Source organism: Gobio gobio (assembly GCF_949357685.1).
Source record: "Gobio gobio genome assembly, chromosome: 8".
NCBI lineage: Eukaryota > Metazoa > Chordata > Actinopteri > Cypriniformes > Gobionidae > Gobio > Gobio gobio.
The window spans coordinates 42,033,972-42,046,559 of record NC_137114.1 but is presented as its reverse complement, the minus strand read 5'-3'; the positions used below and the strand labels follow the sequence as shown (position 1 = coordinate 42,046,559).

The 12,588-nt window shown below is 38.7% G+C and overlaps 1 protein-coding gene across 4 annotated transcripts in view; it reads left to right on the top strand.

The window, feature by feature from the left end:
• Window positions 1–348: 348 nt before the first annotated feature.
• LOC307131121 (protein turtle homolog B-like) overlaps window positions 349–12,588 on the top strand; it is a 96,200-nt gene continuing 83,960 nt past the window's right edge. For all 4 annotated transcript variants that reach the window (XM_079824607.1, XM_079824609.1, XM_079824608.1 and 1 more), the window contains exon 1: window positions 349–636. In XM_079824607.1, the coding sequence (XP_079680733.1) occupies window positions 573–636 (64 nt within the window). In that variant the 5' untranslated portion in view covers window positions 349–572. The remainder of the gene's footprint in view (window positions 637–12,588) is intronic.

The following is a 12,588-nucleotide window of genomic DNA, read 5'->3' as shown; positions in this document are numbered from 1 at the left end:
GGATTTGAAAAGCTCAAATAAAGCTCAATAAAACCCATTACATTCTCGTCCACATCTGCATAGACCCTGGACAACATACTGTACGTGCCATTCAAAAAGAGACACAATAGAGAAGATCCAAAGAGGTGCGGACTTTGGTTTCTGTTAATGCGCATGATACTGCAGCAGTTGTACTACACCAGCACACTCCAACTCACCTTGAATAAGAGCATCTGCCATGCCATTTTACTACCAGGGGGCGGATGATTAACCAATACACGCCCCAGAGCGCCGGGCGCTGGCCAATCAGAGTGCAGCGGGGGCGGACCCAATGGCTACATTCCCACACTTGGTTTCACTTTGCACTTCGGAACATCTCCGTCTTCCATAAAGGCGCTGGTGCAGGTGCTCTGTCTCTTCGGGGGAGGATGCCATAGGAAGGACGGGCTGGGGAAAAAATGAAGGAAAAAGCTGAGCGAGGAGAGCACAGGATATGATAAGCAGGGTCTCAGACTGGAAACGGAGGACACTGAATATGAAAGATTTATTGAAAGGGGCACTTTGAGCTATTATTCCTGGTCGGCAATAGTACTATGATTTGGTATGTGGCCACTTTGATAGCAAGTGTTTTCAGCACCCGAGGAACGGCAGCTCAAGGTGAGTTGAAGTGCAGTATTTCTGTTCTGCATCATTCAAGGAAAGGCGTTTCATTCGTGCGTTTTGACAGACACGTTAAACGACACATTATGTGTGCTTTTATTATATATCAAGCTATATAATTTGATCTGAATATGTGCGTTTTCTGGGATCGAACCCGTGACTTTAGCGTGCCATGAGGTGCATGTATGACAATTAATGCAATTTTTTATTTTTCATCAAATATATCCGTTCATTTGGGATAAAACTTCACAACGCTCATCATTTCTGATGCTTCATCTCATATTAGGGCACGAGCGAGACAATTGAAGGCGTGTAGGTCGCTGTTACAATCGATTGATGCTCCTTTGATTACAAATGCTTTTTTTTTTTGTGTGTGTGTGTGCCATAAACAGCGTTCGTGCATCGGTCATCCGTGATTTATTGTGATATTCGAGACGTTAATACAGAATATCACAGATGAAACACGGTCCAGAATTGCAGTTAGTGTTGAAAAGGGGCGTGCGGCACTGAATGGAGACATGCTGCGATTGTCTGGGCTACTACAGTCTGTCGTGCCTGTTTACACAGGGATATAGCCATATATATGCTCAGTTGTGTGTCTTATGATAATAAACGCTCAGTCGCATAGATTCAAAACACACATATGCGTGTATATTTTGAAAGAGACATTGGAATGATCTTTTCGTTAGCTTGTTCCGCCTCTTTAGCTGATATTGTATCATTCTCGTATATATTTCTTATATTTGGAGCCTTTATTTGTTAACGAATGGACTGACTTAACCTTGCATTTCCATCTTTGGCCAATGGGAGGGGCTATTTCCTCTTTTAATTGAACTTGTGAGCTACAGTGATTGACTAATTAAACATACAGTCATTTCAATTTCGAAGACATTTACAAAAGCAGAATTAAAAAAATATAGGTATGTATTTCTGTGGCTTATCACACAAAAGCGTTTAAAAAGATCTAAAATATAATAATTTGACTTTGTCTCAGAGTCAAACGTATAAAGCATATCATGCATTATTATAATAAAGTATTAAGTAACGATTCATTTTGGGAAAATATTTATACACTTCAGTGCCACCACTTGGAAAGCGCAGTGAATAAAATCAATAGTTGTTGTCGGTTGCAACAGGAAAAGTAACTGGGAAAACCTCCAGGCCTAGATGGATGTTTGAGAGCTTTCTGTCTGCAATTTTATGTACTCTATGAAATAAAAGTCACAGGCTGTTTTCCTGTCTCCCAAATCCAACATCAGCCATTTTGAAGCTGTCGTTAAGGGAGCGTCAATCACACTGTAATGAGACAATGTTAGTTTACAAGTGGCATAAATTAGGGCTTGAGATCACAACTCATTGCTTTGAGTTTCTCTGATTGACAAAATTATAATACCGCCCAAACATGCGTCTGAGCTACAAAGTTTCCTGAGTCTGTCGAATGGCTTTGTGAGCTTCAAGACAAAAAGTCCAAGACAATGGTTTATTTGAGAGAGCGAGAAACGCATTTGAGACATGAGATGTAGGAAGCGATTGTGTGCTGCAGTGAAAGCTTAGGCAGTCAAGGAAGAAATGATCTAATCAGACCAATGAAGTTCTTGACGTTCCTGAGGAAATATAATGGCAAGAGTTATTTAAGTACTATCTGAACAATAAAAAATAATGAATAAACTAGTGTACTGTAGTACTAAACTAAAAACTATGTCAAAAAGTATCTGAATTTACAATTTAGGTGCTACATTTTACCAACCATAGTGATCCTAAAAGACCACTGTATAGATTTAAACATCTTTTGGAAGAGTGTTAAACCATAAAAAAAGGATAATAAAAAAAGAAAAAGAATTATAGAAAAATAATTATACATTTAAATTATTAGGCTATTTTAAAGGTTCCTAATTTTGTTTTGGAGGTCTCCTACAATAGGTTTACATGCATCCAAGGTAAAAAAAAATAAAAAACACATTAATTTTCTCAAAATATACATCGCACATCACCTAATTTCTCAAAGAGTCTGTAAACTGAACCCCTCATTCCTGTGAGCCTGCCTTGCTCTGATTGGTCAGACAGTCCAGTCTTTTGTATTGTTACTCACAGTGCGTGTCAGAAACGAAACGCCTATTACCAAATCTGAATTTCAGCTCCGGAAGCTTCCTCAGCACTTGATAGACAGTCAGTGCGTTTACATGCAGCCTCATAATGCGATTATAATGGGATTTTGGCAATATTGCGATTAAACTTTACTTCATGTAAACGCAATACTTCGATCAAACTAATGAGATTAAGCTCATAATCGTATATCATATTCGCATTAAACTATGTGGGGAACAGTGATTTTAATCACAATAAACATGCATATAAACACCTTAATCGCACTATAACCGCTCTGCGTACATTGTGCGAGGACATACACGGATACCAAGATGACGCGACGAACGCAACAGTAGCATAGGCAAACCCAGAATTGCGATGTTCATCACGGCGCCGAATAATATCCAGTTATTCCATAAAAATGTATTTTGAATTTGATGCGAGTTGATTAAAGCAATGGCCGGTAACATACACACTGTATGCCTGCCTGAGTGTGGTATAACCATACTTATTAGCGAATAATCAGAATAATGAAAATTGCATGTACACTGGAGTGAAGAGTTCTGCTCGTGTCATGTAAGCATCTTACTGTGATTAAGACCTGACTCATTTTTGGTGCACATGTAAATGTAGTCAGTGATGCCAACAATGGCGTATCCGTATCAATTCCAGTGCGACTCATCCTTTTGAAGTGCATGCAAAGTGGATTCACAGCTCTAAAAAACAGCATCTTCCTGACTTGTCGACAACCCGAACCAAACTCTTCCAGGCCTACAACTACAGTGTTTTAGCGCGGGTCAAGGTAGACATTGATTATGTTAAAGTTTAATTGCAATATCGACAAAATCCCATTTTAATTGCATTATGACTGTGCATGTAAACGCACTCATTGTTTGCGGGCAGCCAATGAAGAGTATAGGCTGGGATTATGCAAATTTGTTGCATTGTTACATAGGTATGTAACAGGAAGTGCGACTGGAATTGCTGACGACTCATTTCAGCAGTTCATAATCGATTCCTACTTCTAGGAGACAATAACTTTACAGCTATATTACACACTACATGAAAGGTAATATTTGAAAAAGCATAATAGGGGCACTTTAAACTATAAATATCAGATATACTATCAGATAAGAGTCCATTTATAATGGTAAAACAAAACGCCAACTCATACTGTACCATTCAGCTGGATTGTCACCTCAGTTTGAATAGAGTTTATAAGAAAAGTGGTGAGCAAAGAGTATGCTTTCCCCACCAAGCGTCATCCTCTGTATTGAAGCCACCGAGAATTACAATAAGCAGGACCGACGACAGTCTCTGTCTTAATAAAGCTGTGAAGAGCAGCCCTTGGCACCGTTTGCAGATTGTCGGTAATGGACACCTCTGGCAAAGCTCCCTTCCCCCTTACCTTGCCAAGCAGTATTTGTCTGACCTGCAGCCTTCTGACCGTTGGGTGCAACCACTTGTCCCGGTTCAGGGAGAGTGGACACTGACAACTTACTAAGATCCTGGGTTGTGTCTTCACACGGCTACTGTTTATCAGTGATTCTGGGGAGGATAATATGTCCTGGAATGGCTCAAGAGGATGGATGGCGACTCTTCTGACATCCTAAGTTGCTTTATTTTTTTCAGTAGCCTATAAAATATACATATTTTTTTAACTAATTCATAAACATCATTACATTTTTGGGGGGGTCACACAATACATGACATTTTATAACCTGAACTAACCTTGCTGTATCACAAAAAAGTTGAATTATCTTGTGCTTTAAGAGACTTCTTGACCTTGACAGTTATGAGGCTCTGCAGGGGTCCTCTATGACATCATTTCCTCTTTTAAGGCCGTTCATACAGTATGTTCATTATAGTCATGGATTGTATTTGAAATATATTTTAACCCTTAAATGTATGAATGTTTCGCCAATCGGGTCTTAGGGACCCGGATCTATATCTAACAGGGATGGATTGATAATATAAAACTCTCCTGATATTAGAGTAACAATTACAGAAGAATAAATAAAGCATATTTTGTTACCTTTTGGCGCTTGGAAGGGTTCAATCTTAGCAGATGTTTTATACATCGCCACTGTCCTCATCAGAGCTCATTTCCCAGTACATTCAGCCTCTGCCTCATGTTCGCCATCTCAAACATATTCTCAAAACTATCATTTTCAACAACTTCAAAATCAATGTTTTGATCGCTGACAGCTTCTTCACCAGATCCACCATCAAGTGACAGTAATGTTTGACTGCGTTCAGTTCTTGCTCTGCAGTAAATCGCTGAGCCATTTCAAGCTTTGCTGATGATACTTCCTATTGTTTTGTTTTCTGACTGCGATAAATGAGTGAAACGTCACTTCATCATTGTGTATCAGACATTCCACCTTGTGGAATAAAGGTGAATTGCACTTGTTCAGTCATCAAAGATAAAAAAAACTGTTACAGACCTCGGGTCGTTAGCGACCCAATACAGTTTTTACAAAGGATGAATGGGAAAACAGGCATTCTTTTATAATTTTATTTATTTTTTCTTGTTATATTGTTGATAATGAATTGATTTAGGAGTACTAAGAAGATTGATGTCTAACTTAAAAAAATTAATGAGGAGTAGGGTTGGGTACCGTTCACATTTTAACCGCTATCGATACCGGTACTGGTACCTGAAATTCGGTACTGGTACCCAACAGTACCTTTTTTCGGTACTTTTGGGATGTTTACATCAATAACTGTTAAGAACCTGTAAGTCATTTATAAAAGTGTTATTGACATTATGCTAGAGCTGCCCTGGTCGCTGTCTGCCATTGTCTGTGATGTTTGTATACTGTAATATTTACTATTAAATAGTAGGCTACTAGGTTCAATTTAATTCATAAAAACAACCATATTATTATTATAATTTCTATGAAAAGATTTCCCACAAATTATGTGTTATGTATTTTCTGGTAATCAAATGAAGACATAAGACATTAATTTAATTTATCTTTTAATTTAATTAAACTTTTTTGTCAAACAAAGTTCTGCACAACTGTGCTTTATGCGGTTAAAATTAAAAGATGAAGACAAATTTTAATTTATTACTTAAAAAATAAAGTTTTGATAATTTATTATTATTACATTAGTGTTAGTATTATTATTACATTGTATCTAAATTCTATTGTACAACAGTAATTTATTTGTCAAGTTAGCCGAACTTTTATTTTGACGGGTTGCTGTGAATACCTTTGAGTTTCTGTGTGTTTATGATATGACGGTAGTTTTTCTCAAATGAAACTGTAAAATGCTCATAAAGTGACTCTCAGTGGCTCTGGAGATGACGTTCATGTCCTCATATGAAACGGCAGAGATGGAAACATGCGACCGTCACGCGCGATTCTGAGTGAGAGTGTGTGTGAGCTAAACCTATAGACTGTAAACCGCGCATCTACGCATTCATTCGCACACAGACACGCATGCTTCGTATTCAAATGGTCTTTTTGCGGTTTAATATTCACAGACACTAGTCTATATCACCAGATGCGTTCTCAGGTACCGAAATTTGGTACCGATTGATTTAATGTGAATCGGTATTCGGTAGTACCAACGTAACTCGGTCGGTGTCCCTAATGAGGAGGAGGTTAACCTAGTGAATGACAACCCGGGTCACTAAAGACCCGATGTATGCGTTTATGGGTTCATTTAATAAATTATTCGCTATGACAAAATGGGATCTTTGCCTGGCCCCCTTCCTGATGCTAAAATGTACTCTTTTTTTTTTAGCCATCAAAGGCATTGCCACCACAGAACTTTTATTAGGCCAGCAAATCATTTCGAATGAAACCGTTGACTAAACTTTTGAAAAAGCCGTGAGAGACCTATAGGTGTCCACTGTCAGCCTGTACGGGTCAATCAGTAAAGGCACAGTGCTGCTGTCAGCCCTTGTGAGATGTAGTGGTGTTTTAGGCCGAGCTGAGACAGTAGCTCCTGCTAAAGTTGGGCACGCTGCCACGGCACTGCCTACATCCTCTCCCAGGCTCACCTTACAGTCTGTCTCCTTCCAGTCCTCCATCAGCTGGGGCTTCGTCGGTACGGCTCGTGCCGTTTCCCTCACCGCCATGAAATATTCAACAGTCCGCCCAGACATACTGGACTTCACAATGCACTACATTAGAGGAGCCCTTTGCACTCGACTGCGCACCGCTACGGAGACTCTCCTCATTAAAACGAGCTCTTATACACTGGTGCATTAGCTAGCTATTTGTTGCAATCTGTAGCGATATGCACTGGGCTAATTTTCCACCACATATCTCTTCGAATTGTTCCTGTGAAATATTACACTGATGGCTTAGTGTTTAGGAGATAGCAAGCACAAGAATCTTCGTTCCTCCCTCAGGGACTCTTTACTATCTTCGGCTCTCCCTTTCCCTCAGGCGTAGCTACTTTATAGCGGAGAACTCCTCAGTGGAGGTGCTGTATTGTGCTTCATTATTCATCATATTTTAGGTGACGTCTTATTAAGAAGATACCTTGCATTGTTCTGCGTGGTGGGTGTGTCGTCATGCTTTCTGATCTTATCGTACCTCAGTGTAATGTGGAAAAAGATGCTGATGCTTTGCTTTTGTTTTCCTCAAGATAGGATTTCCTGCTGAGAATGTGCATTTCTTCCTCTGCTGTCATCAGTTTTAAGCGTAACTGTAATCAAATGCCATTTCAACATTCCAGGCATCTTCACGTCTGGTACGGTAAACTGTACGTCCTTAGACTCTGTGTACCTGCAGTACTTCTGTTTGCGTTACCCCTGCATTTTAGCTCTTTATTAGCTTTATTGATTTACTGAGATTACTATATATCTAAATAAAGATGGCCTGGGCTGGTGGCTTCGTGGACAGTTTGAGGGAGTTTAGGCCCAGTTAAAGGAACTGTTACTGGAGCAATCATTGCTTTACACATCTTGCATGTGCTATTTATTAATTTCATTTAGTGAATTCAGGGTGAATGGGACACTTTTTCCAAGTCATCATCTCAATAGCAAAAAGTGCTAATAAATAATATATATTAGTCAATCGATAAAAAATCAACAACTAATCAATCACCTTTTTTCTGTAATTAATCATGATTAAAAACATTTTTATTATTTTTATATTGTAAATTGTAATTATTAAACAGTTATTTTCGAAATTAGTGTAGAAACAACTTAAAGACAGTGTTTTAAAAAAAAATATATATATTTGTTGTAATGGTATCTTTTTATGAATGAAGGCCAGACTCACTGATACTAATACTGCTACTGATGTCTTTATGAAACTGAGATTGACATTTTTAAACATGAATGATATTACAGTATAATTAAAAGCTATCATATTCAATATGGACCCACTTTATATTAGGTGGCCTTAATGTACTAACATTTTAATTAATAATTTGATACAATGCACTTATTGTGTACATACATGTTTTTACATTGTACTTACATTTAAAAAATACCTGCATGTAATTACGTCTGTAATTCATTTCTGTAGTTACATTTGTAATTACACAGACACTTCCCTTACACCTAACCCTACCCTTAAACTTACCCACACCACCACATCTGTCCCTAACCCTACCCGTATTCCACCTCAATATCAGCAAAGGTGTTTTGCAATGCAATTTGAACACAGTAAGTACATTGTACTTATTTTTTGATGTAAGCACGTAGTAGTTAAGGCCACCTAATATAAAGTGGGGCCTTCAACATTTATTACTTTTAAAACAATCTTCATATAAACCCATTATAATAAATGTCATACCTGTGCCCTTCATATATAATCAATATACATAAATTGAATAAAGATATCAAACACTTTACAGTCTTTAATGCATAAATTATAAATTAAATATAGATCAATCCTTATTAAAGCTACAATTTTCTCTGTTACCTTTGATTAACATTAATGACAGACATCACAGCGACTGGTTTATTAGGCTGCTGTCACTTTAAGAGCTGCTGCTGCTGCTGAACATGACGCGAATCTGACGCGATGTCACGCACATCTCATTTTCTCACAACTCTTTAAGTTCATTTAAGACGTTATTTAACTCATTTAAGACCGCTCTTATGAGAATACTCGACAAAAGTGGCATTTTGGCATAATTGTGTGTGTGTTATTGTTCGTTCAAGTGCTAAAGAGAACTCGATTCTGGTGTGAGTGATACTGGTGCGGGTCTTTGTGTGTGTGTGTCACATAGACGGGACATTCATAGACAGCGCGTTCTCTTTTGTCCTGTCACACTTGAATGGTTTAAAAGCATTTGCATGAATAAGAGTGTGATCATATAATGTAAAGCTAGATGAAAAAACAGATGCTGTTAATTTTGTTAAATAATTTTGACCGCACTAATATATATTAGTTCACGAGTTCACACATAATTTATAGAGAGTAAATTTAAATGCGTATTTGGCGTGCTGTTCGGGGGGAGGGCTTCGAGCTCGGAATTTGGCCCAAACCCAGAATACCCCCCCCCCATGTATGTAAGTGGTTAGATCTAAAAGTGTGTAGAAGGGGTGGTGGAGGGATGCTGATAAACTGTCAATGAACGGAGGTAAGACTGCTACATATTGTCTCTCTTGTGCCTCTATTGTTGATTAGCTGAGTGCTCTCCACTTGTGTCAATTATATGAACGTGCTCCTCTCGAACCTTGTTAGTAAAACATAATTTAAAAAAAAAATTCTCCGGGCAAGTGACTGGACCAGTGGGAAAAAATCATACTGTGATTCCTTTATCAAATTTGGCCTACTCAAGCATTGTTATTCATGATCAAAGTATATCTAAACCAGTGCCTAGTTGGAGATCTTTTAGAATACAGTGCCATCAAAACCATGTCCAGGCTAGGAACAGATTGGTAAGTTCAGAGACACCATCCTCCAGATGGGCCACGGCAATAAGCTTGCGATGTGCTCCGTCAGTTAGACACCTACGACCCTGTTACAGTGATGGCGGCTTGTGTTTCCATTGAGCAAAGCGGCCATCTGGTGTCCCAAAGGTCTCTTATTTCATCTTCTGCTAACTTTTTCCTTTGTGCTAGAGTCACGGAGAGGGCACTATTACTTTTATCATGCAATACTGAGTGTATTTGCTTCAGTTCAACCGTAACATTACCTCAAAATGCTCTCGACTATTAAATATTCCCTTAAAGGGTTAGTTTACCAAAAAATGAAATTTCTGTCATTGATTATTCACCCTCACGTCTTTCCAAACCCGTAAGAACTTCATTCATCTTCGGAACACGAATGAAGATATTTTTTGATGAAATCCGAGAGCTTTCGGACCCTCAATAGACTGTGACGTCCTAACTGTGGCGAGTTCAAGGCCCAGAAAGGTAGTAAAGACATCATTAAAATAGTCCATGTGACTACAGTGGTTCAACTTTAATGTTACGAGAATACTTTTTGTGCGCAAAAACCAAAATAACGACTATATTCAACAATTTCTTCTCTTCCACGCCAGCTAGCGCTTCCGGGTTCTACATCCGCCGCTGTTCACATAAGCAAAACGACACGCAGGAGCTGGCCAATACTGAGCTGGCGAGGAAATATTCTTGTCACTTCATAACATTGAAGTTGAATATGGACTATTTTAACAATGTCTTTACTACCTTTCTGGGCCTTGAAAGTGGTAATAACGCTGCAGTCTATTGGGGGTCAGAGAGCTCTCGGATTTCATCAAAAATATCTTAATTCGTGTTCCAAAGATGAACGAAGGTCTTACGGGTTTGGAACGACATGAGGGTGAGTAATTAATGACATAATTTTTATTTTTGGGTGAACTAACCCTTTAATGTTTAGAGGTCACCTGATTCACAAATAGTCCTCATTTTGCTGCTATAACAGCTTCTACACTTCTGAACATGCTTTCCAGTAGATGCTGGAAGAACATGGATTCAAGAATTTGCTCTTCTACTGTATAGCTATCCTCACTTGCACTGACGTTTTTACCCAGGTCACTCATCCTCACGCCATGTGTTGCTTTCTTTGGCCAGCTTTGACACATTGCTCTCTGAGAAGTGACCTTCATCATGTACAGGCTGGCATTCAATTACAGATTTGTCAGTGGCCTGTGCAGCCGAGTGGGTTAGTGTCCTTGAGAACCCACCTCTGCTCTGTTCTCCATTTGATTGCCTATTCATGATGTGTCCCAGCGTCCCTGTTGGCAGGGAGACTAACGCTGCCTCTTGGCGCACAGATTACACTTGATCCCAGGGATGGACGTTTTTGCTGCTGATGTGCCGAGTAATTGCTATCATATAGTATTAGTTTATGCCATTAGTTTAATCTGTGTAACTGGATCTAATTATGATGAATATAAACAAATGTAGTCATCTGCTTCCAGCGTTTTGGCATTAGTTTTTTCATCCTGATAATGGATAATTCCATCTGCTGGTGGAAAGGGTTTTTAAGTTCGGTATTGTCTGAGCTTTAGTTACCATCCAGTTTGCTGTTTGTGTCTCAGAAAGGGAGGGAGTCACACTGCTGAGCGCTCCGCTTTGAGTCATTCATGAATTTTAGAGGTTTATAGTACGATTCTGTAATGTTTGATATCAATGTTTTCTGTGGAACCAGCATTGAGTGAATAAGATCAGATGCTTTAATTAGCTGTGACAAATTATTTCTTAAAAGGATAGTTCAACCAAAAATGAAAATTCTGTCATTACTAACTCACCCCCATGCCATTCCAAACCCGTAAAGTTTACACTGTACGATTTTGGCCACATTTGGCCGTCTGAGACAAATTGTTTGAATCCTAAAAGATTCCTTAGATCCTAGGCCAAAATCCAAAGTCTTTGTTAGTTTGACATGTTCACAGACAGCCGATTAATGACCATTGCGATAAAATTTTTTACTTCTCCTACGACAATTAATCAAATTAAAGCACTGAACCTGATGACGCTCAAGTGGTGTTGAGGGACTTGCACCACAAATCGTCTTTGTTTTTTTCCAGTTTTCTTGATCAAAATTAAAGGGTTAGTTCACCCAAAAATGAAAATTATGTCATTAATTACTCACCCTCATGTCGTTCAACACCTGTAAGACCTCCGTTCATCTTCGGAACAGAAATGAAGATATTTTAGTTGAAATCTGATGGCTCTGAAAGGCCTCCATTGGCACAATGCACGGTTCACTCTCAAGACCCTTAAAAGGTACTAAAGACGTCATTACAAAGTCCACTACAGTGGTTCTAAAATAACTTTATAAATCGGCGAGAATAGTTTTTGTGCGCAAAAAAAACCCTAAATAACGACTTACATAGTGATGATGATTTCAAAACAAGGCATCATGAAGCTTCGAAGCGTTATGAATCAGTGAGTCGATTCAGCGGTTTGAATCTGCAAATTTCAGCAGTTTGGCGGTTTGACACGCGATCCGAATCATCATTCGGCTCATTGATTCATAACGCTTCGAAGCTTCATGATGCCTTGTTTTGAAAATTGTCATCACTATGTAAGTCGTTATTTAGAGTTTTTTTGCGCACAAAAACTATTCTCGCCGATTTATAAAGTTATTTTAGAACCACTGTAGTGAGATGGACTTTGTAACGACGTCTTTAGTACCTTTTAAGGGTCTTGAGAGTGAACCGTGCCATTGTGCCAATGGAGGCCTTTCAGAGCCATCAGATTTCAACTAAAATATCTTAATTTCTGTTCTGAAGATGAATGGAGGTCTGACGGGTGTCGAACGACATGAGGGTAAGTAATTAATGACAGAATTTTCATTTTTGGGTGAACTAACCCTTTAACACTAGAGATTGTTTTTAACGCTAGAGAAAAAGACCTCAAAAATGTCCTCAAACAAAACCGACATGCCAGACTAAATGCCATAAATTTCTAATTTTAAATCTTTGAAAACAACA